Source organism: Vipera ursinii, assembly GCF_947247035.1.
Source record: "Vipera ursinii genome assembly, chromosome: 10".
Taxonomy (NCBI): domain Eukaryota; kingdom Metazoa; phylum Chordata; class Lepidosauria; order Squamata; family Viperidae; genus Vipera; species Vipera ursinii.
The window spans coordinates 16880788-16907273 of record NC_139520.1 but is presented as its reverse complement, the minus strand read 5'-3'; the positions used below and the strand labels follow the sequence as shown (position 1 = coordinate 16907273).

The following is a 26486-nucleotide window of genomic DNA, read 5'->3' as shown; positions in this document are numbered from 1 at the left end:
CTCATTAAAATGGTTAGTAAAACATATCCCCGCGAACTCCCTCTACGTTAAATGTTAACACGCTTGGCATTTTGCTTACGTGAGATCGTGATTCACGTGGAAGCAACGAGCAAAGGGTTTGCCGGTTCCGATTATGAGCATCAAGGTCTACAAAGATGACAGACCACGAACAACCCTGTAGATGGAACAGAAAATTAACGCTATACAGAATACATGTAGCAATAACTGGAACAGCCAGCAATCACTGGCAAAGTGTACACATTATCTGGATAATTAGATTACCAGTGACAATCATAATCCAGTAATTTTAAAATAATAATAATAATAATAATAATAATAATAATAATAATAATAATAATAATAATAATAATAACAACAAAGTTGGAAAGGAACTTGGAGGTCATCTAGTCCAACCCCCTGCTCAGGCAGAAAACCTTATATCATTTCAGACAAATGGCTGTCCAGTCTCTTCTTAAAAACTTCCAGTGTTGGAGCATTCCCATGTTCTGGAGGCAGGTTGTTCCACTGGTTAATTGTTCTGACTGTCAGGAAATCCTTAGTTCTAGGTTGCTCTTCTCCTTGATTAGTTTCCATCCGTTGCTTCTTGTCCTGCCTTCAGGAGCTTTGGAGAATAGCTTGACTCCCTCTTCTTTGGGGCAGCCCCTGAGCTATTGGAACTCTGCTATAATGTCTCCCCTCGTCGTTCTCCTCATTAAACTAGACATACCCAATTCCAGCAACCGTTCCTTATATGTTTTAGCCTCCAGTCCCCCAATCATCTTTGTTGCTCTTCTCTGCACTCTTTCTAGAGTCTCAACATCTTTTTTACATTGTGGTGACCAAAACTGGATGCAGTATTCCAAGTGTGGCTTTACCAAGGCATTGTAAAGTGGTATTAACACTTCACGTGATCTTGATTCTATCCCTCTGTTAATGCAGCCTAGCACTGTGTTGGCTTTTTTGGCAGCTGCAGCACACAGCTGGTTCACATTTAAGTGATTGTCCACTAGGACGCCAAGACAAATGAAGGGTGAAATTGCCAAAAAGTAATACTCCAGGATTGTTTACAACCGCTACTCAAACTTTTTGTGTTTTGCAAGAGGCAGAATTCTGAAGTCAATCGTTTCAAGAAGAAAAACTATCCAATCAAATATTGACTTGGCCCCAAGATAGTGGATATGACCTATCTAGAAATGATGTGTTAAATAAGATATAGGGAAATCTTCCACGTTGATGCCATCAATCAGAAGGGCTGCTTCTCCTCAATTGCAAGAGGAGACCAGACAATTACAAGTCAGAAGGAGTGAACATGTTCCAGCAAAACCTTCGGAGACGGTGATTCCCTTGAGTTTCATTCCAATTACCAAAGTTTAAATCAAGGATTTTTCCAGGTATCAGGTGGACACCGATGTCACCTAATTAGGTTCCTACTTTAGTATGACTTGTAGAACTGATCTATCAGCAGTACCAAAAACAACACTGCCCATAAATAGAACATGAGGACTTAAGGTCACCTTTTAACTTCTCACAGGGCTTACATTATACAGAGCACACAGTCCATTAGACTTATCTGCTATTACAGGGCAAGTACCAGAGCTGGCAAGTATCAGAGGTGGCTGAGCACTTTTTAATTTTCTTATATTTTGGGGGGAATAAACATGTGTTCCTAAGAGATGAAGACTTGTTGCTTATGAAACTTGGGGGGGGGATTACAATTTGAGGGCTCTCTACAGTATCAGAAGAACGTAATCCATATCTCTCTCCCTCCCTCCCTCCCTCCCTCCCTCCCTCTCTCTCTCTCTCTCTCATTAAACAAACTATGTGGCAAATAAATAAATAAATAAAAGTCATGGCAGAAAAATAAATAGCAGTTGTGACAAATAAAATTATTCCCAATTATTGCTTGAAGGCTACTTGGTCTTTCTTTCATTCAGAAGCTCATCCAGGTCTATCTGTATCAGATTATTGCCGTGCTATTCTTCTATGTACTATCTGACAATCTTAGGTTTAGCAATTCTGATTATCCTTAAAAGTTGACAGCTATTGATTTGGCGGGGGGCAAATGCTAGTAGTTTTCCATCTGCCAAAGAAACTCATGAGTCCTCACTTAAATCTGTGTAATATCTTATGTACTCAAAACAAAATAAAAAACCATATTGCAGTTTTCAAAGCCAAGCAGAGGCTAATAACCTCAGATTGTTTTTTTAAGAAGTGCAATTAAGCTACACTGCTCCTTAACACAAGCAAATTGCTCTCAAACATGTCTTTATTCAATTATATACTCTCCAGTGCTTGATCAATGGAGATATGAAGAAAACTACCCTGCATATCTAATTATGCATTTTGCAGCAATTCACTTTGGTGTAAAGAGAATTTATAATATAGAAAGAGAGTATCAGCCAATTAATCCAGATCTAAATATGAGATTAAACACATGGACAAACATTAGAATCCCAGTGGGCCTGTACATAGGCAATGAGTTTCCATCAATAGGTAAAGAGGAAGTTATTCCTTCAAGATCTCCGGAAGATCTCCTGATCTTTGGATACCGACATTCAACATCCCAAAGGCCTACAAACATCAACTGTTCCTCCCTCTTTTTCAGGGATCTTACTTGTGGTACATTTCTGATTAGCGCCCACCACCCAAGTACTAAAAGAAATGACAAGTACAATGGGTATGTTAGAATAACACATATATGGAAGGTACACTGTTCAATAGAGCATTTATTTGTGTTAGCCTGAAGAAGGCTACAGCTGAGAGAATGCTTGGTGACCTCCAGCTGAGCGCCTCAACCCCACAATTCTCCCTCAGATCAGTTGCTGGAGCAACCACAACCACTGGAAAAATTGTCCTGGGGTGGTAGGCCGCATCAGTTGCCAAGCAACAACACTAAGGACATTCCAGGAGCATCTAGGAGCACTGGGAAAAGAAGCATTGAAAAAGCCGGCTTAGTTTAAAATAGATCAAGAATGCAGAAAACTTATTGAATCCTGAGGGCAACTAGATTCTTCGTGTGACGCAGGCCTTGGCAATCAAGAGGCACATCATCTACAAAGCAGATTTCTGATCGTAAGGATGCCTCATGTTCCATTCTATTCTATTCTATTCTATTCTATTCTATTCTATTCTATTCTATATTCTATATTCTATTCTATTCTATTCCATTCCATATTTTCTATTCTATTCTATTCTATTCTATTCTATTCTATTCTATTCTATTCTATTCTATTCTATTCTATTCTATTCTATTCTATTCCATTCCATTCCATTCCATTCCATTCCATTCCATTCCATTCCATTCCATTCCATTCTCATGGATCAAAATGACCAGAGGAAAATATGAGGCAGTACAGTGCTATAACTGTTAACTGAAAAAAAAAGGTGAGGAAAACTAAGAGACCTACAGACTGGAAATATTTTATCACATGGATATCAGACAGACTTTGATGTGTAGTGAAAGCAATTCACTACAGAACAAGCAGTTAATTAAAAATGAAGAACGAACAAGTATTTAAATAGTCCTACTATTGTACCTGATTGCCGAAGAGGTTGAATCCGTTAATTGCTTCTAGAGCAGCTTTTGCCAACCCGACAGAACTAAGAAAGAAAGAAAAGAGACAGAGAGGGGTGGGGGGAAATGTTTGTTATGCTTATAACTCTGGAAATAAAAATTCTGCTCCCTAAAGGCTATCTTATACATGAGATAATTTCTTGCTGACAGCTTAAAAAAATAAACAGGACAAAGTGATGATACAGTAGGTTTATTTTATTGGTTTTCAGCAATTTGTATTTAAAGGTCACCAGTGATCTGTAATATATATATATATATATATATATTTGAAAGCACCTTGGATTTGGACATCTGGAATTGTAATTTTACAGGTCTTGCTTTAACAATAGCGGGTTTCACCTTTCGAGGGAGTGATGAATTTTTTCATTACTTTAGGGGACCATTGGTGTACATGGTACTCTTCTAATCTGACCAAGGGCCTAAAGTAAATTGTCTCCTCTTTTGAACGCTTTTTAGGAATACTGTAGAAATAAACAAACCCAGGCCTTAGCCATCTATGAACTATCAGCACCTTGGACAGCTCCACAAAGAGATTAACCTATTATTAGCATGTATTTCAAAAAAAAAAATTCTGATTATGAACCAAGTAGATATTTTGTGTGAAATAAAATACAGAAGAATAATTGATAAGTGGACAGGTGCATTTACCCTGAAGTTATCTATTATTTAGTCATGAATCAACCACAAAAGAGTTTCTTTTTTTTTAAGCACAAATCTTGAAACAAGGAGATGGAAACAGGAGCTTCTGCCTCTAAAACGGGACTTGAATCTGGATCTTCCCAAGGTCAGTCCAATATCTTCATGTCCACAAGACACCAGCTCTCTAAATGTTTTCATTACCAGCTTACTAGGAAACATTGATTTCCCCCCACCCTTTATTTCAACCTTCCCACTGAGTGTTTTCCACACTTTTCTGAAGAAATACACAAGAGGGACAGAAACAACCATGTGCTGTTTACTAATTGGTTCAACAAGGGAAGGATGATTAGGTTAACTACCAAACTTTGTTCTGAACAGCTGCCATCAAAAGCTGATGAAATCTCACATTTTCTTTTCTTTTCCTCATTTTCTGCTGATTAGGAATTATTCTCATCGTGAATGACGGGTAGCATGCTAATAGAAGCTGGATGGCTTAGTGCAACTGCTTCGCTAATGGAATCTTCCCCCCTCCATTAAACTCAAGAAGGAACCTAGGATTGCGTCCTTCTGGCGCTTCTTGAAATCTTCATGTGGACCTTCCTGATGTGAATCTATACCAATGTTTTGCTTTTGTGTTTACTTCTCTGTTTTTTTTCAACTCAACACATTTTCGACCCCATTTTAATTATCTCTCTGTCTTTTTAAAAACATACAACATTGAATATCATCATTTATTTATTAGATTTCTTTTTCAGAAAGTTGACTTTCACTGTATTAACAAGTCTGTTACAGCAACGCTGGTCAACCCACCGTACAAACTAATGAGTCCCTAATTAAAATCCCCCCAAAATCAATAGCACAGTATGAGTGACTTCAGAATGAGGAAAGTCCAAATCCTTCAAATGAAATCAATCATAGATGGATCCAGTTTTTTTTTTAAAAAAAGTAAACAAAACCTTTCCTCATCAAATCTAAATAAGAGAAGAGCATATAATGGAAACCCAATATTGCTTCGTTGATACCAATATAATGCAATACTAAGACATGATTCAGCCATCGCTTTGATAACCTACTTAACAGACATGAGCCTATGTGAAACAAAGGAGTGGCTTTTTCAAAAATGAGATCAGCTCACTGATTTCATTGCTTTAGCTTTAGAGATCAGTAGAAGCATCAAAACAGTTAGGGGAAAAAAATTGAAAAGAGCAACAGTCAACTTCTTTTGCCCACATAGGGGATCAAGATTAAAACAAGTGGATTAAGAATGTGTGACTTGGCTCAGTGGTGCCCAATAATAATGCAAGTAGAAGCTAGCATCTCTGGAAAATACTGAACAGCTTTCCTCAAGCTTTGTGATTAAGCAGCTGTTAAATGTTGGGCTTGTGATTGATGATTGCTTAAGAATGAGAGATAAGAGATAAAGGCGCTCTGCTCCTAAATTGCTGTTCATTGTCTTACGGGCAATCTTTAGTTTCAAACCCCAAGGTTTAATTTAAGACAGATCCAAGCCGAAGCATTCAGTCTAAGATGGCATGTAAGTTTAGAAGGACTGTACAATGTGATATATGAACAAATCTTCTTCAAATGCCAACTCGTACTCTAAATTAAGACTCTCTTGTGCACGTTTGTGCACATACATATGCATATGGACCCATCAAGTGATTGTGGAGCTATTCATTCAAACAGGGCATGGTTTGCAGCCTAAGCTAATCTGGGTCAGCTTTCCAGTCAGTGTTGATTGCTGGTGGAGATTTCAGAAATGGATTGCCTTTGCTTCCTTCCTAGGGTTGAAACAGACTTGACCCAAGGTCACCCAGCTCTGGTTTTATGCTTAAAATGGGATTAAAACTCATGATCCCCCATCTTAAAGTCTAAGGAGGTGATCAGTCATCCAGGTTGTCCCAAATATGCTTTTCAAAAGGCAACTGGACTTTCTTGTTGTTTCTTTGAAAATGTTTCGCTTCTCATCCAGGAAGCTTCTTCACTCCTGATTTGTTGTCAGGTGTCTTGACTGGTCAGAACTAAAGAATCCTCTTGGATGAGAAGCGAAATGCTTCCCAAGGAAAAAAAAACCCAAGAAAGTCCAGTTGCCTTTTCAAAAGCACCTTTGGGTCACAGTCTCCCAGTGTGTAACCTGACGCCATAACCTCTACACCAAATGGGCTCTCTAAGCTAATGAAGTCATTGAACTCAATGAAAATAGATGGGATAAACAGGTTTTGGAAAAAGCCTTCAAGAATAAAACAAGCAGACCGGATTCTAATCAGGATCGAAACACTAAGAGATCCATAACCTTCCTTTGCTTTCATATTTAAATTCTTCCTTTTAGGAAATGAGGTATCTGTGGGAAGAATCAAGGACCATGCTAAACAGCCTAAAATAAGAAACCGCAGGTGGATTAAAAAAAACTACATTAAAACCGGCAGCCAAATAAACAAGCAAAAAAAAAATCTTAATAAGGATAGACAACACATCAGCGGGATGAGTCTGAGAACAAAGGAGAATGAGTGGAAGACTCTGATGCCGAAGTCTTTCTAAAAGCTCGGAGCAGAAAGACGTTGCTTTTCAGAAACAAAACACAGATGGATATGTCAAGAATGTTTTTTTTTCCCCAGAATAATTCCACAGATGCTTGAAAACAGCTTGAACAAAATGGTTACAGGACAACTGAATATTTTAAACATGAGTGGGACTCGTGTACTTCTAGACATTACTGAGCTAGCTTTCCAAAATTTCCAAGGCTTATAATTGCAGACTTAAAAGTTTATCGTTGCTGAAAAAGTCAACCCCAAAATTAGGTTGCTACAGATAGTCCTTGTCTTACAACCATTCATTTAGTGACTGTTTGAAGTTACAACAGCACTGAAAAATGTGATGTATGACCTAAAGGTGCTCTTTCAGGAGGCAACTGGACTTCCTTGTTTTTCTTTGAAGGCGATTTGGAGCTTCTTCAGCTCTGACTGGATGGTGGGGAGTGGAAGGATTTATACCCCTTGCAGACAGCTGGTCATTTGCCTTCTTTTAGAGAGTCGTTGAGGCCACTTGGAGGTCTGTCTGCGTCTTCAGGGTCACCTGAGTGGTGCAAATGGGTGTGGAGCCTTCTTGGCTGCAGGAGGTTTTCTCCCTTGTGTCCCTTCACCATAGAAGACGGGCGCAGGGACGCAGGGGATGAGTCTGTGTTGTCTGCATCTCAAACCGAAGCGCAAATGTTTTCTGTAGTCTGCAATTTTTTTGGGAAATCCATTCATCCTCCCGCACCGTTCGAAAGGTGTTCATCCCGAAGTGCAGGCCTAAATCTCTACGGAGATTCTCAGTCATCCAGGTCATGGCAGCCCCAAAGGTGCTTTTTCATCCCTGACCTGGATGACCGAGGGTCTCCATAGACAGTGGCTCATGACCGCCTCTAACACTTACTGCCTTTGCAGCATCCCCGTGGTCAGCTTGCCCAGTGGTTAGGAAGTTCAATGGAACATTTTAGCAGGCTTATCTGCAATAAGCTAGCAGCAATACTTTTTCTGTTTAACAAACCCGCCGCCCCCGCCCCCAATCCCCCATGTTTGGAACATCTTTCTCTACTGCAGAGGTCCCCAAGCTTGGGAACTTTTAAGACTTGTGGACTTCAACTCCAAGCTGGCTGAGGAATTCTGAGAGTTGAAGTCCACAGGTCTTAAAGTTCCCAAGCTTAGAGACCCCGGCTCTACTGTCTTTCCGTGAGTTACATTTACAAATAGATATTTTGATTGTTGTTGTTAGTTGCGAAGTCGTGTCCGACCCATCGCAACCCCATGGACAATGTTCCTCCAGGCCCTTCCTGTCCTCTACCATCTTCTGGAGTCCATTTAGGCTCAGACCTACTGCTTCAGTGACTCCATCCAGCCACCTCATTCTCTGTCGTCCCCTTCTTCTCTTGCCCTCCACCTTTCCCAGCATTAGGCTCTTCTTCAGTGAGTCCTTCCTTCTCATTAGGTGGCCGAAGTATTTGAGTTTCAATGATATTTTGATAGAGGACACATTTAGAAATGCACACTGAGTGGATATCCATATTAAAAGATACGCATTACTTTATTCAGTGTCACATTTCTAGGCTGCCTTCCCCAACCCCCCCCCCCAACAGTTCAGAGGCACAAGGCTGCAGGATTTCACCTCACAGAGACTGGGTTATGAGATAGGGACCGAAACCCGAATCACCCCGTAAATTCAACATCGACGTTCACAACAATTGAGAATAATAAGAACGGACATATGGGGGGGGAGGAAAGGAGTGGGGAAAAAACAATATATACCTTGAATGCAGTTCGGTGCTGCCGTTGTTATATTTGCTTCCTCTTTCCCACATTCCAAAATCGGGAACCCGATAGGCCCTTTCCACACAGAAAACGAGGTTTTGTATGAAAGAGACCTTCAAATAAGAAAAGGAAATAGAATTGAGAGACATTGCAAAATGCAAAATTCTGTGTTTGGACAGCTCTGTCTTTGAAAGAAGCGGCCGGCTCTTCAGATCATTCTGTCTTTGTCTTGTCTTCAGTGGCTATTATTACTGGGCGTGATATGCAATTGGTGGGAGTATTATTCTTTAAAATCATGTTGCAGCAGCAAAAGCAGGTCAGGAAGAATGGCTTGACTTGAATTTTACTCCAAGCTCGGCCTGGAGAATCCTCTCTTCCTCGTCATCGCCAGGCCCCTCCTCCTTCTCCTTCTCCTTCTCTTTCTTCTCCTCCTTCTCCTTCTCCTTCTCCTTCTCTTTCTTTTCCTCCTTCTCCTTCTCCTTCTCTTTCCTCTCCTCCACCTTCTCCTTATTCTCCTTGTCCTTCTTTCTTCTCCTCCACCTTCTCCTCTTCCTCCTTCTCCTTTCTTCTCCACTTTCTTCTCCTTCTTCTCTCCTCCTCCACCTCCTTCTTTTTTCCTCTTCCTTCTCCTCTTCATTTTTCTCCTCCCCTCCTTTTTTTCTCCTCCTCTTCCTCCTTTTCCTTCTCTTTCTTCTCCTCCACCTTCTCCTCTTACTCCTCCTCCTCCTCCTTTTCCTTTCTTCTCCTCCACTTTCTCTTCCTCCTCCTCTCCTCCTCCTTCTCCTCCTTCTCCTCTTCCTCCTCCTTCTCCTTTTCCTTCTCTTTCTTCTACTCTTCCTCCTCCTCTCTTTATTCCAAGCATTTATAAACCCATTTTAAGAGGCAATTTGGTATAGAGGAATGATTGAAATGTGCAAGCCAATTTCTTATCCAAATCTCATTTTAGGTATGAACATCTCTAGATGATCTCAGACGATGCCAACATCCAAAAAAAAAAAAAACCAGGGACGGATACTCCCAACTCCTTCTATGCGGCCTTACAAATCCCACTGTCAGTTACTGTTAAAAAACCTGCCATGTTTGGGGACAGGGGATTGGATAGGAGCTGAAACGTAAGCATCATATGATTAAAGCAAATAAACTCACCATCGGAGGAAGGAAACAAGTAGGAGCATTCGGGTCAATACTTCTCAATTATAGAAGGGTTTGTGCAGCTGACTGAGAAGTAATGACAGCTGGATTTAAGAGACCTAGGAAAATCTTTCTTCTCTTGTCAAAGCCTGTTTACAGACAGGTTTACTTTCGTACAGTGTTGAAACACATCACTAAAGGCTCCATTTATTTATTTATTTTTTTAAAAAAGCGCTTCAGCGCAGAAAACGTGGCTTCAAGGGCGGGAATCCACAAACCTTGATTTTCCCCAGATCTAGCTTTCATATGCATTTATATGGATGTCATATACATACTCATTCACAATGATTCTACACACGCTTTAGAAGCTGTTTTAAGTGGCACTTCTGGAATGAGCAGGGAAAATCTCTGCAGGCATTTAACAGCCCACCGCACGCAACAGAATACAAATGCGGATATTGATAGATATTCCGCTTAAAAAGAAACAGAGATTATATTTTAGGAAACATTTGTTATTTGATGAGGGAAGAAAAGGGCATTTTCTTGAAATACATGGAAGTGCTCACCTGATATATTTATTTATTTAATTTATTTTTATTTAATTTAATTTGAATACCGCCCTTCTCCCGAAGGACTCAGGGCGGTGAACAGGGCAATAAATACCAAAATTAAAAACAGATTAAACCATAGTGCCCAAATACAATAATTAAATTACTTAAAAACAATAATTAAAACCCAAACCCATCAGACCAGGCCGGCTTGTTCAAACAAATAGGTTTTTAGATCACATCGGAAGGAGCGAAGGTCGGGAAACAAGTGTGTAACACTTTGTGACTCACAGCATATTTACCTAGCCTAGGGGTCTCCAAATGCAGCAATTTTAAGACTCGTGGACTTCAGCTCCCAGAATTCCCCAGTCTGTGTGGCTGGCTGAGGAATTCTGAGAGTTGGAAGTCCACAGACCTTAAAATGGCCATGTTTGGAGAATTGGTGCTTTTCAAAAGGCAAGTGGACTTTGTTTTTCCCTGAAGACGATTCGCTTCTCATCCAAGAAGCTTCTTCAGCCCCCACCTATCTCTTGTTTACAACACAATCCTTTCAGCAGTTCCAAGAAGGCTCCACACCCGTTTGCACTCTTCAGGTGACCCCGAAGGCACAGATAAACCTCCAAGTGGTCTCAAAGACTCTCAGAAAGAGTGCTAACGGCCAGATGACCGCAAGGAGTACAAATCCTTCCATTCTCCACCATTCAGTCAGAACTGACGAAGCTTCTTGGATGGGAAGTGAAACGTCTTCCAAGAAAAAATAAATCAAGGAGAAGCACCTTTCGGAAAAGCGTGACCTGGACGACTGAGAATCTCTATAACAAACAGCTAAATCTGGAGACCCCTGACCTCGCTTTTACATGGTTAGCAGAAATGCTAACAGAAATAGTTTCTTGCTATCATTCAGGACAAGAAAGCAAGAAAAAGAAGGAAAAAAACCCCAAAGAAACCCATCGCTCCAATTTTAATTCAATTCAGCGATCCCAGAAAACGCCCAAGGAAACGAATTTCCTTCCATTTTGTTTAAAGGACTCCCGTAAGACTCCTTCGGTCGGCTTTCCTGAGATACGGAATTGGGTCATTCGTACCTCGTCTGTGTTGTAGATGACTTGCAGGCCTGATGAAATCATCTCGACCAGGTACAGCAGGAAGAGGGATACAGCGTTTATCTGGGTGAAGGAAAAAGGAAGAGATAAAAGACATAATCCTGTCAAGGGGAAAAAAATTAGCCTGCACGCCCTATGATACCTGCAGTCAAAGTCTCTAGGAAAACCTGAAGGAATGAAAAGAACAGGTGTAAAATGGGGGGGGGAGAAATGCAGGTATCTGGAAGAGGTTGAGAATCCCTCAAGAGGCTTGGGAGCTGGAAGCTTCCTGCGGTATGTTTGCCTCGTGTCTCTTGAGTTGCGTCGACAGGATACGAAGCACAGTTCAGGGATTGGGAGATGCCTCTTCAAGGAACACCGACGGTTCCTTCGGCATTCGTTTTAGAAAATACCAACTGTCGAATAAAAGGGACAGAATTCAATTGCAGGACATCCGTTTGGGCTTGCGGCATTTTAAAAAAAAAATCTTTATTTCATGATCACTGATGCTCAGATCCCTCTAGAGTGGAATAAGGCAACCTGCAGCCCTCAACTTCATTTCGAAATTGTTTGGAAAGCAAATCATTTCAGCACTCAGAGCCAGGTTTATAAAAAAATTTAGGGACAGCTTACAAGACTGGACAGACAGAGGAGAAATAAATGGCTGAACAGGAAACAGAAAGTGTTCAAGGACTTGCTGAGAGCAATGGCACTTATATACCACTTCAGAGTGCTGTCACTGCCCCTTGTAAGCTGTTTACAGAGGCAGCATATTTGCCCCCCAACAATCTGGGTGCTCATTTTTCCCGACCTTGGAAGGATGGAAGGCTGAGTCAACCTTGAGCCGGTCAGGATCGAACTCCTGGCAGTGGGCAGAGTTAGCCTGCAATACTGCATTCTAAAGGGTGGCTCAGTGGGTTAAGACGCTGAGCTTGTCGATCAGAAGGTCGGCAGTTTGGCGGGTCGAATCCCGAGTGCCGCGTAACAGAGTTGAGCGCCTGTTACTCTTCCCAGCTTCTGCCAACCTAGCAGTTCGAAAGCACGTAAAAATGCAAGTAGAAAAATAGGGACCACTCCGGTGGGAAGGTAACAGCGTTCCGTGCGCCTTTGGCGTCTAGTCATGCCGGCCACATGACCACGGAGACGTCCTCGGACAAGCGCTGGCTCTTCGGCTTTGAAACGGAGATGAGCACCGGCCCCTAGAGTCGGAAACGACTAGCACGCGTGTGCGGGGGAACCTTTACCTTTACCTTACTGCATTCTAAGCACTGGGAAGGAAGGAAGGAGGGAAGGAAGGAAGGAAGGAAGGAAGGAAGGAAGGAAGGAAGGAAGAAGGAAGGAAGGTAGCACTTAGACTCATAGTACTTTCCATACTCTCTAAGCAGTTTACAGAGTCAGCCTCTTGCCCCCAACAATCTGGATGGAAGGCTGAGTCAACCTTGAGCTGGTGAGACTTCATGCTAACAGAATAACAGAGTTGGAAGGGACCTTGTGATAGTTTTTCCACACTTACAACCATTCCATCATCCCCTTGATCACATGATGAAAGTTCACATATTTGGTAACTGGTTCCTATTTACGACGGTTGCCATGTCCCAGCAAAGTCAGTGGGGAAGCCAGATTCACTTAACAACCGTGTTGCTAACTGAACAACTGCAGGGATTCATTTAACCGATGTGGGCAAGGCAGGTGGCAAAATGGGGCCAAGCGCCCTTAAGCAATGTTTCAAGTAGCCACAGAAATTTGGGGCTCCCTTGTGGTCGCAAACGGAGGACCGCTTGCAATCCAACCCCAAAGAAATCGAATCCATTGGTCCTTAAAGGAAGCAAGAAACACCCCTGGGTGAAATGATACAAAGAACAGATGAAGAGAAGTTGATCCTGGCAGCCGGAGAAGTCCTCCATCTCTTCCTCATAAATAAAAACATTCATTTATGCGGAGGGGAGCCCTCATTTTAACCATGTTCAGCATCTGATCCATAAGATTTGATTTACATGTCTGAAAAATGGGCTGTTTTCTTCTGTTGACATCATTATCTCTTAGATGCCAGCCTCATCTGCCACGGCCGTTTTCTACAAGACGTTATTGCTGGGGAAGCAATTCAAAGGAAATAATCGCGCATAAAAGGCTGCCCACATCATAACATGCCAAATTACATCCGTTCACCTGATAATATAAAGGAAAAAAGTCTTAAAAATGAAAGCCTTCAGAGTTTTTCTTCTTTCAAGGAGGCGAACCTTAACAACATCACCATATTTAAACAACTGTCTCACAGTAGAAATTCCCCAAGTGAGCCTTGGTGGAGCAAGTGGGCTAATGCCTCCTTAAGTAACACCAGCTGCCTGCAATTAGTGCAGGTTCGAGTCCCACCAGGCTCAAGGTTGACTCAGCCTTCCATCCTTCCCAGGTAGGTAAAATGAGGACCCAGATTGTTGGGGGCAATTAAGCTGACTTTGTAATAATGCCGCTTGGGGTGTGTGTGAAAGCCCTAATAAGCAGGCATATACATAGAATGAAGGCTACTGCTAAGCTTGTAAGCCACCCTGAGTCTTCGGAGAAGGGCGGGATATAAATGGAATTTAAAAAAAAAAACCAAAACACACAGCAATGAAAATAGCATGGGGAAAAAAACCCCCTACATTCTCCAAACCAAAGCAGCCATAGCAGTTAGTTAATTTGCAATGTGATGTCTAAAATTCATCAAATTGCACAGCCCCAGAACCAAACTGTGCCCAGCAGGAAATATTTTCACTGTATTACAGTGTATAATATTGCATTTCAAAGTGATTCTGAAGATGTTCTGAGGCCAGAAAAAAAAACCCAAACCCCACACAAACACTGTGTTAGAAACGATTTGTCATTGCTTGTCATTGAGAAAATTTTAATCTATCATAGTTAGGAATGAGATTACTGTTATCCCAGGTAAAATTGACATATGACAGTCCAAAATCCAACATATGCAATAAGGAAACTCCATTGAACGGGAGGAAGAAAGAAAAGAAGAATTAAATTAAAAAAAACCATTAACTTTTAATTAAGTAGCTGGCTATATTCTGGAAGGGGAAATTGATTCCCCAACCAGAACAGAGTATCCAGATCAGGAATTCTTAGAATCAATCTATAAATGTATTTTAAGGTCTGCATTTACAGATCCAAGCTTGCCGTGTTTCAAAGAGAGCAACAATTCATTTTGCCCATTACCTTGGTATTGTTTACACTGAATTATATAGCAACAAATCAGACTACAAAACAGCTTGCTGTTGTTGTAGGTTAAATCAATTTGTCAAGCTCCATAATTGAAGACATTTTAGAAGAACTGTTGCCTTTAACTAAACAGCAGGAGGGAAAATTACAACCCACTGTGTGGTAGATCTTTTTTTTTTAAAAAAAAATTGCTTCATACCTGCAAATGACCATATTCCTCGTGAGAAAAGACCTCATCACCTGTGTGAACGTTGAAAACCGAATGCAGGCAAGTGGATGGCTTAGGATCTTGCTTATATTGTTGAACCTAGGGGGAAAAAATATTACACATTTTCTTCTTCATGGGTTTGGGAGATTATTTTGGCCATATTCTGAAAGGGGTTTTTTAATTGTTGTTTCTTTTTTTTTAAAAAAAAATCCTTTGTCTATCTCTCTTTTTTACTTTTTTTTTTTTGCCTTGTAACATCTACTTTTCTTCTGTTTGTCTTCCCTTTTTGTGCCAAAGCTGCGCTACAAAATAAGAAGTGACAGACTCTGCCTGTGGTTTCTGTAAGTTCAGGTGCAGGGTGTTGAAAATGTAGATTTCATCACACCTGGCGTTCCCAAATATCAGGAGAATAATGCTGAGTAATTGCCGGCATATGTCACCTTGTAAGATATTGGAGGAAAAAAAGGAAACATCAGAGATAAATCAGTAGCAAATGTACAGGTTATCATCTGCTAACAACTGTTGGTTCTTATTCCCATTCGCTTAGCATTGTGCAACATCAAGAAGAAGAAAAAAAGCTTTATCATGCCAAAAGAAATTTTAAACCACGATTAGCTAGAGGCTGAAAGCTAAAATTACAGAAAAACAAGGTAGCGGAACTTACTTACCTGTGCTGAGTATTTGTTTATGCAAAGCACAATATAGCCGTATTTAATATCAAGCCTTTGAGCTCTTGACACGGGCCAGGCAAATAAAATGAAACTATCATGGTGTAATGATAAGGTATATTAAACTACTTTTTCAAAACCCATCAGATGTGGGGAGATGAGTTGGCTTTTTATCTCTCCCTGCTCCAAACCACTGGCATCATTAGCCCAACTCCGTACTTTGGAATGAGATTACTTCCATTGTAGCATAACGTTTCAAAAGATATTTCACGATAATGATGTCTGATGTCAAGGCTAGGTAGACAAATTATAGGATTGTTAAATAGCCCTGCCATCTATCGAAAACATTAACTCTTTTATTTTTTATTTTTGCTGTTCTGATGCTTTCCTTCCAGGCACTCTATTCTCATCCAAGCTGCCTATTTCAAAATCTGAAGCCATGGAGCACCGTCAGCTCAAACGATCTTATTTCCAAGTAGATCTCACTATCAAAACCATCAATTCAGAAGTCTACAGTGAAATGTTACAAAAACTCAGGCGAGCCATCCGTAACAAGCGTCCGGGCATGCTGACTTCCGGTGTGGTGTTGGTTCACGACAATGCTCACCCGCACACTGCTAGACGCACCCAAGAACTTTTGAAGCAGTTCCGTTGGGATGTTTTTGATCACCCCCCCCACACACACACACACAGCCCAGATTTGGCGCCGAACGATGACTACTAAGGCATTTCAAATCTTGTAAGACGTTATGACAAGTGCCTCAATTTGAATGGCGATAATGTTGAAAAGTCGTGTCATGTTGTAGTTTTCTAATGTGTATAATAATAAAAGTTCTGTATCTGCGAGTTTCTGTCATTGATAACCAAGCAGAGGTTTATTTCCGAATTGCCCTCATAGTATGTCATATGAGTACAGTTTAAGCAACATTGTATGTTCTAGCCCACAGGCAGCTGACAAAACCTACAAGATTTCCAGTCTGACATTCACACTGTGCTCACTTTTGATCCTTGGAAGAGGGTAATTATTCACACAACTCGTTGAAACCCACACAACTGGTTCTGAATGCTCCAATGGAATGTTGCTTTTCATTCAAAGAGCAACACGTAACCTCAATCCATTTTCTCCTGAAAATTCTCAAAAGGAGCCGGTGAGACGCAATGGACTTCATTGTTCAAGCACTAAACAAAAATCTAAGAGCACGCAACCTGAAAGTATGACCAATGTAACCTTTGGAGCATGGCTTTTCCTTCTGAGATATATATATATATATATATATATATATATATATATATATATATATATATATATATATATATATATATATATATATATATATATATATATATATATGTGAGGACTTGTTATTGCTGAATCTGATTGTGCCAAAATCCTATTAGGAAAATGAGACTTAACATTATTTTATAGGAAAAAATATATACTGTCTTCAGCCAGCATTAAATAGTGAACGAGAACAAATTCTAACATTATAAGGAAAATAAATTTATACACCAACTTAGGGCAGGAAATTCATTCCATTTGTGACAAGGCAGGATCTTCCTGGGGCCCTGAAGTCATAAATAATCTTTTCTGATTAACTATGTCAAAGATGATTGCACAGCACCATGTCAAATAAACCCTAAAAAAGAGAGAAATGCCACACTTCAAGAAGACCTTGTCAAACTAAATTTTTCAGAGCTGATAGGAAAGTAAAGGAACATGTCATCCCTTAAATAGCATGGACCCACTCCATTTTTAAAACTATCTGCTATTTTTGTAAAGCTTTAATGAGAATAGAGTGGAGCACCAATACAAACAACATTTTTAAGAAAAGAAAGCATGCTAAATACTATTTGCCTGTCTTTAAAGTATTTCCTAATATCTTCAAGATGGACAAATAATGTTTAATAAAATTATTAAATAATATTTCAAAGATAATAACTAATCGGGAAGGTTACTTAGAACTACGCACAGATCATCCAAACCTTCCCAGTTAAAGAGTACAACTTAAAAAGTGGTTATATGTGTAATTTAAAGTACGTAAAATGCTGGTCAGTAACTGGGACACCAGAAAAATGCTTTGTGCTTCAAGGGTGGCTGAGCAGTGGAAGCGATACAAATTCTTTTTCTGCATGAGAAATGTCAGAATCCACTTGGAGGCAGCTTAAAATGACCGGAATCCTGATTTACCTTAGTAGACTTTATGGCTGAAATTGAGTCTTAACAATAACAGCATAGTTAACACACACAAGAATGTTGCAGAAATGCGTGGTCAACTGGGGTGGGTTGTATAAGAGGGAAAAAATGTATACATAAGGAAGTTACCCACATCTTGAAGGAACTGAAGTGGCTACATTCAAGCTATTTTCCCAATCGTGGAAACGTTGTCACTCTTATTTGTGTAGCACTCACACGAGCAGCACATGCCCAAGGCAGCTTTTAGTCTGTAATCAGGTGCTTGTCATACAAAGTTCTTTCTGGCCATTTAAGCCGTATTTTCCTTGGTGGTTTTCACGAGACAAGTCAACTCCCTACTGTTCAGGGAGTCCCCGACTTACAACGGTCCATTCAGTGACTATTAGAAGTTACAACAGCACTGAAAAAAATGACTCATGGCCATTTTTCAGACTTACGACCCTTGCAGCATCCCCAGGGTCACATGATCAAAATTCAGACGTTTGACAACTGGCTCGTATTTATGACGGTCGCAGTGTCCCGGGGTCAATTTGTCCCGGCAAAATTCACTTAACGAATGTCTCACTTGGCAACATAAACTTCGGGCTCCATCGTGGCCGTATGTCGAGTCTGCATTTCCAACAACACCAGATCAACTAGCAGTCCCTGGTTTGCCCTCGGTTCAAGTTTTAAATGTAATTAAAAGGGGGCTTGCTTTGAAACACCCCAAAGAGTTGATCGACTATGTTGCGCACGCCTTCCTCTGTGGCTTTTAACTATTTTAGAGCCAGAGCCTAGAAATAAAACTTTTTTCTGGCAGCAGGCAAACTGGCGTCGCATCTATTGCGTGTTTAATTTGTTTGCCACCAAAACGTTTTCATGCTTACAATTAACTTAATCCTTTAGAATTAAGCGTCTGCTTCTGTCCACAAGGCAACGCTTTACCTTATCAGCCTGGCGCATGTAGCAGTAGAGGATCCCACGCATGCATTTGATAGCAGAATGCTCCAGTTCGTGAGTTCTTCCCTTGTCGTCATCAATACGCCTGAATTGGAGAGATAACCCAGGAAACAAATTACAGATTCATTCGGAAGGAAGTTGAAGGCACCCGCAACTCCCCCCCCCACCTTTTTTTTTGATAATTAAGTATTAAGACTGTTTTGATATAGTGGCACGAAATATACTCAGGCCCAATCAACCTTGCTAGAATAAAGCCAACCCTTAAAAAAAAGAGTCGGCGACTAAGCCAACAATGAAGTAGAGGCTCATAAAATGAACACAAGTCCTTGTCAAGAAACTTTTGTTTCCCTCTGCCATCAGATTTTAAAGAAAACACAGACATATCATTGTCCGCTATAAAATGGAGAAGAAGAAAACTATTCGAACAGTGGTTTAGGCCAGGGGTAGGCAACCTTGGCTCTTTTATGACTCATGGACTTCAACTCCCAGAATTCCTGAGTCAGCTGACTCAGATGTGACTGGAAGAAGACACTCCTTCAAACACTGCTAATTTTGCTAATGATTTTTTTTGACAGTGCCAGGTTTTGTTCTTTGTGGGAATCCTGAGGTACTGTACACATAGTCGCAGATCTTTCTATGAGGTTCAAATCCTCCACTGAGGATTGCCAAATTTTAGATGACTATTTACAGTGCAATAGTTTTGGGACGCTCCACCCCCCCCAGGCTCTGGTGTTCAGGAGTGTCTTAAGAAGTGATATATATATATATAAAGTCTGTATTTCTCAGGGTATATGGTCGGTGTCTTTCAACCCTGGCAACTTTAAGATGTATAGACTTCGACTCCCAGAATTCCCCAGTCAGTGTGCTGGCTGAGGAATTCTGACAGTTGAAGTCCTCACATCTTAAAAGTTGCCAGGGTTGAGAAACCCACGTACATACAGCCTCTTTTAAATCCTTGCCTCATTTAAATCTTAATTTTCATGTAATGTTTTTAATCTTTAATCTTTTATTGTACACTGCCCAGAGCCCCTCTGTGAAGGAGATGGATGATTCCAAAATGCAATGAATGAATGAATGAATGAATGAATGAATGAATGAATGGTTCCACTGTAGAGAGTCTAAATGCAGTAGGAGTCACTTTCAAGCATACATAAAATTGGCATCATTTGATTACATTTTACCACTTTAAAGGCTCTTTCCTCATATTACGGATACTCTTTATTGACTTTTTAATCCCTTCTCTCTTCTTTCAAATTTATTGCCTCTAGAGTTTTATGAACTTTCAAGAAGCACTTGTGGTGCAAAAAAAAGGGGGGCAGTGTTTGCTGCCTTTCAGGAAAACCATTACTCACAAACCTTCAAAGCAGAAACATTATTAATAACAAAATCAATGATCAGAAGAGGCGATACAATAAAAAAAAATGAGAAGCAAATTAATAACTAAATCTCTCTACGGAGGCATTTTAAAAAACAGACAGGCTATAATAGAAAAGCATCTGCTTCTTGTGGGTGATCATTTTTGCCTCCATGTGAAAAGACAGATCATTCAGCGGGAGTCCCATCAATCAAAAATATATGAAGACATTTATTAACGCTGCCTGTATGTAAAAGAACGCTAGGTCCCAAGTTCCAAAAAGCTAAAGCACTGAACCGGGACCAGAAATAACAATTGGAAAGATTCCGTTAAGATCTGCATTGATCTTCAAAACCTGAGATCTCCCACCTGTCACGGCGAAAGAAACAAACACGTCGATGAAAAAAATTATGGTCAAGAGCCGGGGAAATGGAGAGATTCAGGCAGTTCAGATGACTATAAAGATTTATTGCAAGCTTGACCTCATGACAAAAATCTGAGCTACTAACGGTCAAGGGAAGTGAGTGGTAATTAAGAAGGCAGTCAAGGTAGGTGCGCAGGGACTCATGACTTATGACGCGTTTAACCCTCCTTTCAGGCTCAGCCTGGTCATCTCCAGCGAAAGTCAGTCATGAACAAATTCAAGATGTGCACATCGGTAAAAGCAAGAGAAGCTCCAGCACTCTTTTTTTTTTAAATCTGATTTTTTAATATATTCCACTTAACACATTTATGCCTCAGTGTTTTACGGTAGTCCTAGACATAGACAAATTAAATTAAAGATATACATTTTGAAAGTTGACATTTCCAGACTGCAATTAAGCAGAACACCTCAGGTATTTATTCTACTGGTTAAGAACAGTGGGACTTTGATTTGCAGTTACCAAGGGCACTTCAGACAAGTAGCTATCATTAGGGGAGAAAATGAATAGGACAAGCTTTTAAAGGAGATTAGACTCAGCAAGAAAAAAATAATAATACTTGTGAGGGAAGGGGGGAGAAGCCATTTGCGAATAGTATTTCAAATGAAAGTAGTGGAAATAGCTATCCAGCTTACAAAAAAAAAGCCCGCTATTTAAACCAAAATGAAAGCTAGTCTTCACTGAAATAAGAAGCTGAGACAGTCTGATGCAGTGGTGATGATGATGACCTAGAAACTAGGAGACTGTGAGTTCTAGAGTGCTGCCTGAGGCACAAAAGCCGGCTGGATGATTTTGGGCCAATCACCAGGAGACGGTGAGTTCTAGTCCCGCCTTAGGCACAGAAGCTGGCTGGGTGACTTTGGACACTAAAGGACCACTGAAGACCACTGAAGTGTTAGAAAAAAAAATCTGAGTAGCCAGTTTAAAATCCCAATAAATTCCAACATCAGCCTAACCATACTTGGCCTAAAAGCGTACTAATACTCAGACAGTAAAGCATTTAAAACCTCATTAGTTTCATCCAAAAATTGTACTGGCATGTCAGAAGTAATTAAATACTGTGCCATGTACTGTGAATCAACCAAATTCTTAAAAGGCACTATGTGATGATGATGATGATGATGATGATAATAATAATAATAATAATAATAATTTTATTTGTATACCGCCCTTCTCCCGAAGGACTCAGGGCGGTGAACAGGACAACATATAAAAATACAAAGATACAAAAGTTAAAAAAGAATTAACAAAATGCCCAAGCTAAAACAATAAGTAAATATATTTAAAACAACAATAAAATCCCAACCCATCCCCCATCAGGCCAGGCCGGCTTGATGATGATGATGATGATGATGGAGTCAGGAAAAAAAGAACTGGAAAAAATTAGGAAATACCATGACCTGGCCATCGAAACTGCACGATTATGGATGAAACGTGTAACAGTGATACCCACTGTCATCGGGGCACTGGGAACTATGTCCAAAAACGTTGCAAAATACGTCGAGAAATGGCAGCTTCCTGCAATAACTCCAGCAAAGCTACAAAAAACTGCGCTACTCGGAACATCTTACATTTTAAGGAGATACCTGGTTGAGACCTAGGATGTTGGCAGCAACCCGTGTCAACTATCAGCGCCAGTCAATTTGATTGTTCAGTTGACTGAGGTTCATGTTTAATGAATAAAGTTTTATAATAATAATAATAATAACAACAACAATAATAATAGAGGTCATCGAGTCCAGCCCCCTGCTCAGGCAGGAAACCCTATACCATTTCAGAGAAATGGCTGTCCAGTCTCTTCTTAAAAACTTCCAGTGTTGGAGCATTCACCGCTTCTGGAGACAGGTTGTTCCACTGGTTAATTGTTCTCACTGTCAGGAAGTTTCTCCTTAGTTCTAGGTTGCTTCTCTCCTTGACTAGTTTCCATCCATTGTTTCTTGTCCTCACTTCAGGTGCTTTGGAGAATAGCTTGACTCCCTCTTCTTTGTGGCAGCCCCTGAGATATTCGAACACGGCTATCATGTCACCTCTAGTCTTTCTCTTCATTAAGTAAAATGTCTTACCCAAATCAAACCACTGAATCCACTGATTTCAGGCATCACATAACATTCACTCAAGAAAATGAAAGTCCAGAATGCCAAAGGAAAAAAAAAAGTACCAGCCTGAATCCCAGCACCGCTTGAATATAATCCATGCATTGTTCTGTTCTGCATCTATTCTCTTGTTTTGGTTAACATTATTTTTAAAATATTTCCTATCTGATTTGTGGAAAGTTCAGACTGAGCACCAATGCATGGCACAGCCCAGATTTTGAAGTATGTTCACCAGTTGCTATGGTAACAGCATCTTGCACTGAATCCTGCTGTTGTTCTAATTGACCATCTTTTATAGAAAAGGCAATCTTATACTTAATTATTCAGGGTGTTAAAGTACTATAAATGATTAATTCCTTATTTATTCCTGAGGGTCATATATTTATCTTCTTTTTTTCTCTGAGTTTTGTTCAGTTACTTCAATATGTCATTATCTTCAGACCTCTAGGCGTGGGGACTATTGAGCCGAAACCCAGAGACAGGATCTGTGTAATTGATAAAGCTATTCAGGTATCCCAGCCTCTCCGTAATATATTTTCAAACGTGGCTTGAAGATCGTTCAGCCCAGATGATTGACACATCAAGGCCTTGCGGTTATTTTCTATCAGGTTTTTTTTTAATGTTTTAATTTTATGCAATTATTTCAACGTCACTCAGAATTTCTGGAAACGGCGCAACATGCAAACAGAAGTAATTAACAAACAAACCTCTTTCAATTACTTCTTTCATAGAAAAGATAATTAAATGCGTCACATTCTTTAACCATAAAGGCTTAACTGATCTGACGTGGAAATGCACTGACTGAGCCTATTCATGTAGAAAGTAATATTGTTGAGTGTCTAGCCAGATAAATATAATACAGAGAATTTGGCACTGGTCTTTTTTGTTTTTCTGTTTTAATCGTGGCAAACAGAAAACTAACCTATCAGGGGCAAAGTTTCCCGACCTTTTCCCACTAGAACCCTAGTTTTTATACGGGTAGCCCTCAACTTACAACAGTTCATGTAGTGACTGCTCAAAGTTAAAATGCCACCGGAAAAAGCGATTTATGATCATTTTTCACACTTTCGGCCTTTGCAGCATCCCCGTGATTTACATTTGAATGCTTGGCAACTCATATTTATGACCACTGAGTGTCCCGGGGGAGTGGTATGTGTGTGTGTGTCACGTGATCCCCTTTTGCGACCTTCTGACAAGCAAAGTCAATGGGGAAGCCAGATTCACTTAACAACCGTGTTACTAACTTAATAAGAACTACAGCGGGTCACTTACTAAATGTGAGGAGAAAAGTTGTAAAACGGGGTGAAACTCACTTAACAAATTTCTCAAAATTCTGGACTCAACGGTGGCCGTAAGTCAAGGACTCCCTGTAGTCACCACACAGGACAGACCTCAATGGAAAGATTTCATTTTAAAGTGGACAAATCCTTTCGGCAAACTTCGACCGTCTATTAACTAATCCTGTGGTTTGCGCGCAACTGTCGATTCCCTAGGTTGCAAAGTGATTCTTGCACTGTTGCGCCATCATCGCAGCCCCCCCTTAGCAGCAGAAGTGCCAAGAGGGGGTGTATGAAAGCCCTAATAAGCAGGCATATACATAGAATGAAGGCTACTGCTAAGCTTGTAAGCCGCCCTGAGTCTTCGGAGAAGGGCGGGATATAAATGGAATTAAAATAAAAAAAAATAAAAAATAAAAAACTTGTATTTTTCTAAACCCATATGTATAGTCACAAATTACAATTGATCTAAGAGGTCGTTGTCTTTTATTGCCACGAAAAATCAGCAGGTTTTATTATTCAGCCAATTGGTAAGTAATCCTTTCGACAAAGCTCCTTGGGTGATAGACGTAAGTACAAAATTAAAGATTATATAATATAAAGTTTATATAAAAAAGAAGTCAGTGAAAAACAGTCATGGACAAAAATGCAGTATAGCAGAGGTCCTCAACCAGTAGGCCACAGACTGATACCGGTCCGTGGCCAGTTAGAAACTGGTCCACAGCTGGAGGTGAGCAATGGGCAAGCAAAACTGTGCATGCTCAGGATCTAGGTTGCATACTCCTTCCACATGCCCCATCTGTGGAAAAATTGTCTTCCACCAAACAGGTACTCAGTGCCAGAAAGGCTGGGGACCACTGAAGTATAGCAAACATTTGAATTTTCAAACTAGTTAATGCTAGGAAACACCTGATGGGTAAAATACATATATCAAGTTAAAAGATTTAAAGTTAAGGTTTAAGAATGTAAGCTTGAAAACTAGAAGATAAATATAGAAAATAATAAAGACACAATCTAGAAAACTAGAAAGAGTCAGAAAGTTTTGCTTGCCTTTTTCATAAAAATAGGAACCTTCAAAATTAAGTTGTGGTCATGAAAAATACGCTGATAGTTACTACATCTCCATCTACTTTTAACAGTTACATAATTAGGGTTGATTGTTGATGCCAGTGTGGAAGTTCTACTGATTAAGTAATTCAAAGATGCCTGGTTTAATGTACCTTCATTACACAAATGCTTTCTATTTACGTTTTACCATGTACTTTGAATAATTTGAAGGCATTTTTAAGAACTAGCTTAGCTGATTTTACCTTAAGGCAGGTTATTTTAAGACTACATTATTCAAGGCAGGTGGGACGATCAATCATTCTTGTCCTGCCACAGCAGGATTGATGAGACTAAATAATTTGGTTAGAGGACACTGCCTATAAAGTAAGTACAGGTAGTCCTCGATTTACAACAGCCCATTGAGTGACCATTCAAAGTTGCAATGCCACTGAGAAAAGTGACTTATGGACATTTTTCACACTTATGGCCGTTACAGCATCCCCATGGTCACGTGATTTACATTTGGATGCTTGACAACTGACTCGCAGTTATGACGGCTGCAGTGTCCCGGGGTCCCCTTTGGTGACCTTCTGACAAGCAAAGTCGGTGAGGGAGGCCAGATTCAACTTAACAACCCGTGTTGCTAATTTAACAGCTGCAGTGATTCACTTAACAAATGTGGCACGAAACGTCATAAAATGAGGCCAAGCTCACTTAACACATCTCTCGCTAACAACATCCATTCTGGGCTCAACTGCAAGGGGAGGACTCTCTGCAGATAAACTATGAAATGGTACATTCCCATTATATGTCCCTGCGAGGCAGAATTTTAGGACCTCTTAGCAATCGCTATTGGAAATCCATGGGCCCCCACCTATGAGGTCATCACTAACAATAATGACACTAATCCACATGGAGCCCCATTTCCATCTGTCCTGTTTGCCATCGTTCACTCCCTAGAGACTAAAATGGACAATTTGAAATTTGAGCGGGCCCCGAACAAGGAGTATATATCGGAGGTGGTGACCCTTTGAGAGCTGTATGCAACGAAATTTCATTTTGATGTATGCCGATTGGTGTACATTCAAAGTGACAATAAAGTTATCATCATCATCACATTTGATTTATTTATTTAGCGTGTTTTCCTCCGGAAAGGGTGTAGACAGCCTACACTCAGGCCTAGGCAATGAAACAGGGCAATTTTTCCCCTACAGCAGCCAGACAATCCTTGTGATCTCCTGGCTTAAAACACATCACTCTAAGAAGACTAAAAAAAACCAGACTTGGCCTTATGAACATTAACAACAGAAATCTCATTGGAGATCACTATCAATCTGCAGAGAGGCTACGTAAGCAAAACACGTAGCACAGGTTTTATGATTTATGATGTATGAACTATTACTTGCTATTTATATGTAGACTGTGAGTTTATGCACCAGAGACAAATTCCTTGCGTGTCTTATCACACTTGGTCAATAAACCTATTCTATTCTATTCTATTCTATTCTATTCTATTCTATTCTATTCTATTCTATTCTATTCTATTCTATTCTATTCTATTCTATTCTGTAATTCTATTCTATTCCTTATTCCTTATTCCATATTCTATTCTATTCTATTCTATTCTATTCTATTCTATTCTATTCTATTCTATTCTATTCTATTCTATTCTATTCTATTCTATTCTAATTTTATTCCATTCCATTCCTATTCTACCCTATCCTATTCCTAGCAAAAACCAAAGCAAAAATGAAAAATGTCTTTTCGAACCATTGAAATAACTACTAGCCTTGACACAAAAAGAAAGTCTCTTGAGAAAT

The 26486-nt window shown here is 40.1% G+C and overlaps 1 protein-coding gene across 4 annotated transcripts in view; it reads right to left on the bottom strand.

Annotated features, from left to right (window-relative positions):
- The window catches only part of PHKB (phosphorylase kinase regulatory subunit beta), a 97597-nt gene that overhangs the window by 55446 nt on the left and 15665 nt on the right, over positions 1 to 26486 (bottom strand). For all 4 annotated transcript variants that reach the window (XM_083370530.1, XM_083370528.1, XM_083370527.1 and 1 more), the window contains 6 exons: positions 18459 to 18558; positions 14664 to 14771; positions 11264 to 11344; positions 8497 to 8612; positions 3537 to 3600; positions 80 to 175 (listed from right to left, as the gene is read on the bottom strand). In XM_083370530.1, the coding sequence (XP_083226656.1) occupies positions 80 to 175; positions 3537 to 3600; positions 8497 to 8612; positions 11264 to 11344; positions 14664 to 14771; positions 18459 to 18558 (565 nt within the window). The remainder of the gene's footprint in view (positions 1 to 79; positions 176 to 3536; positions 3601 to 8496; positions 8613 to 11263; positions 11345 to 14663; positions 14772 to 18458; positions 18559 to 26486) is intronic.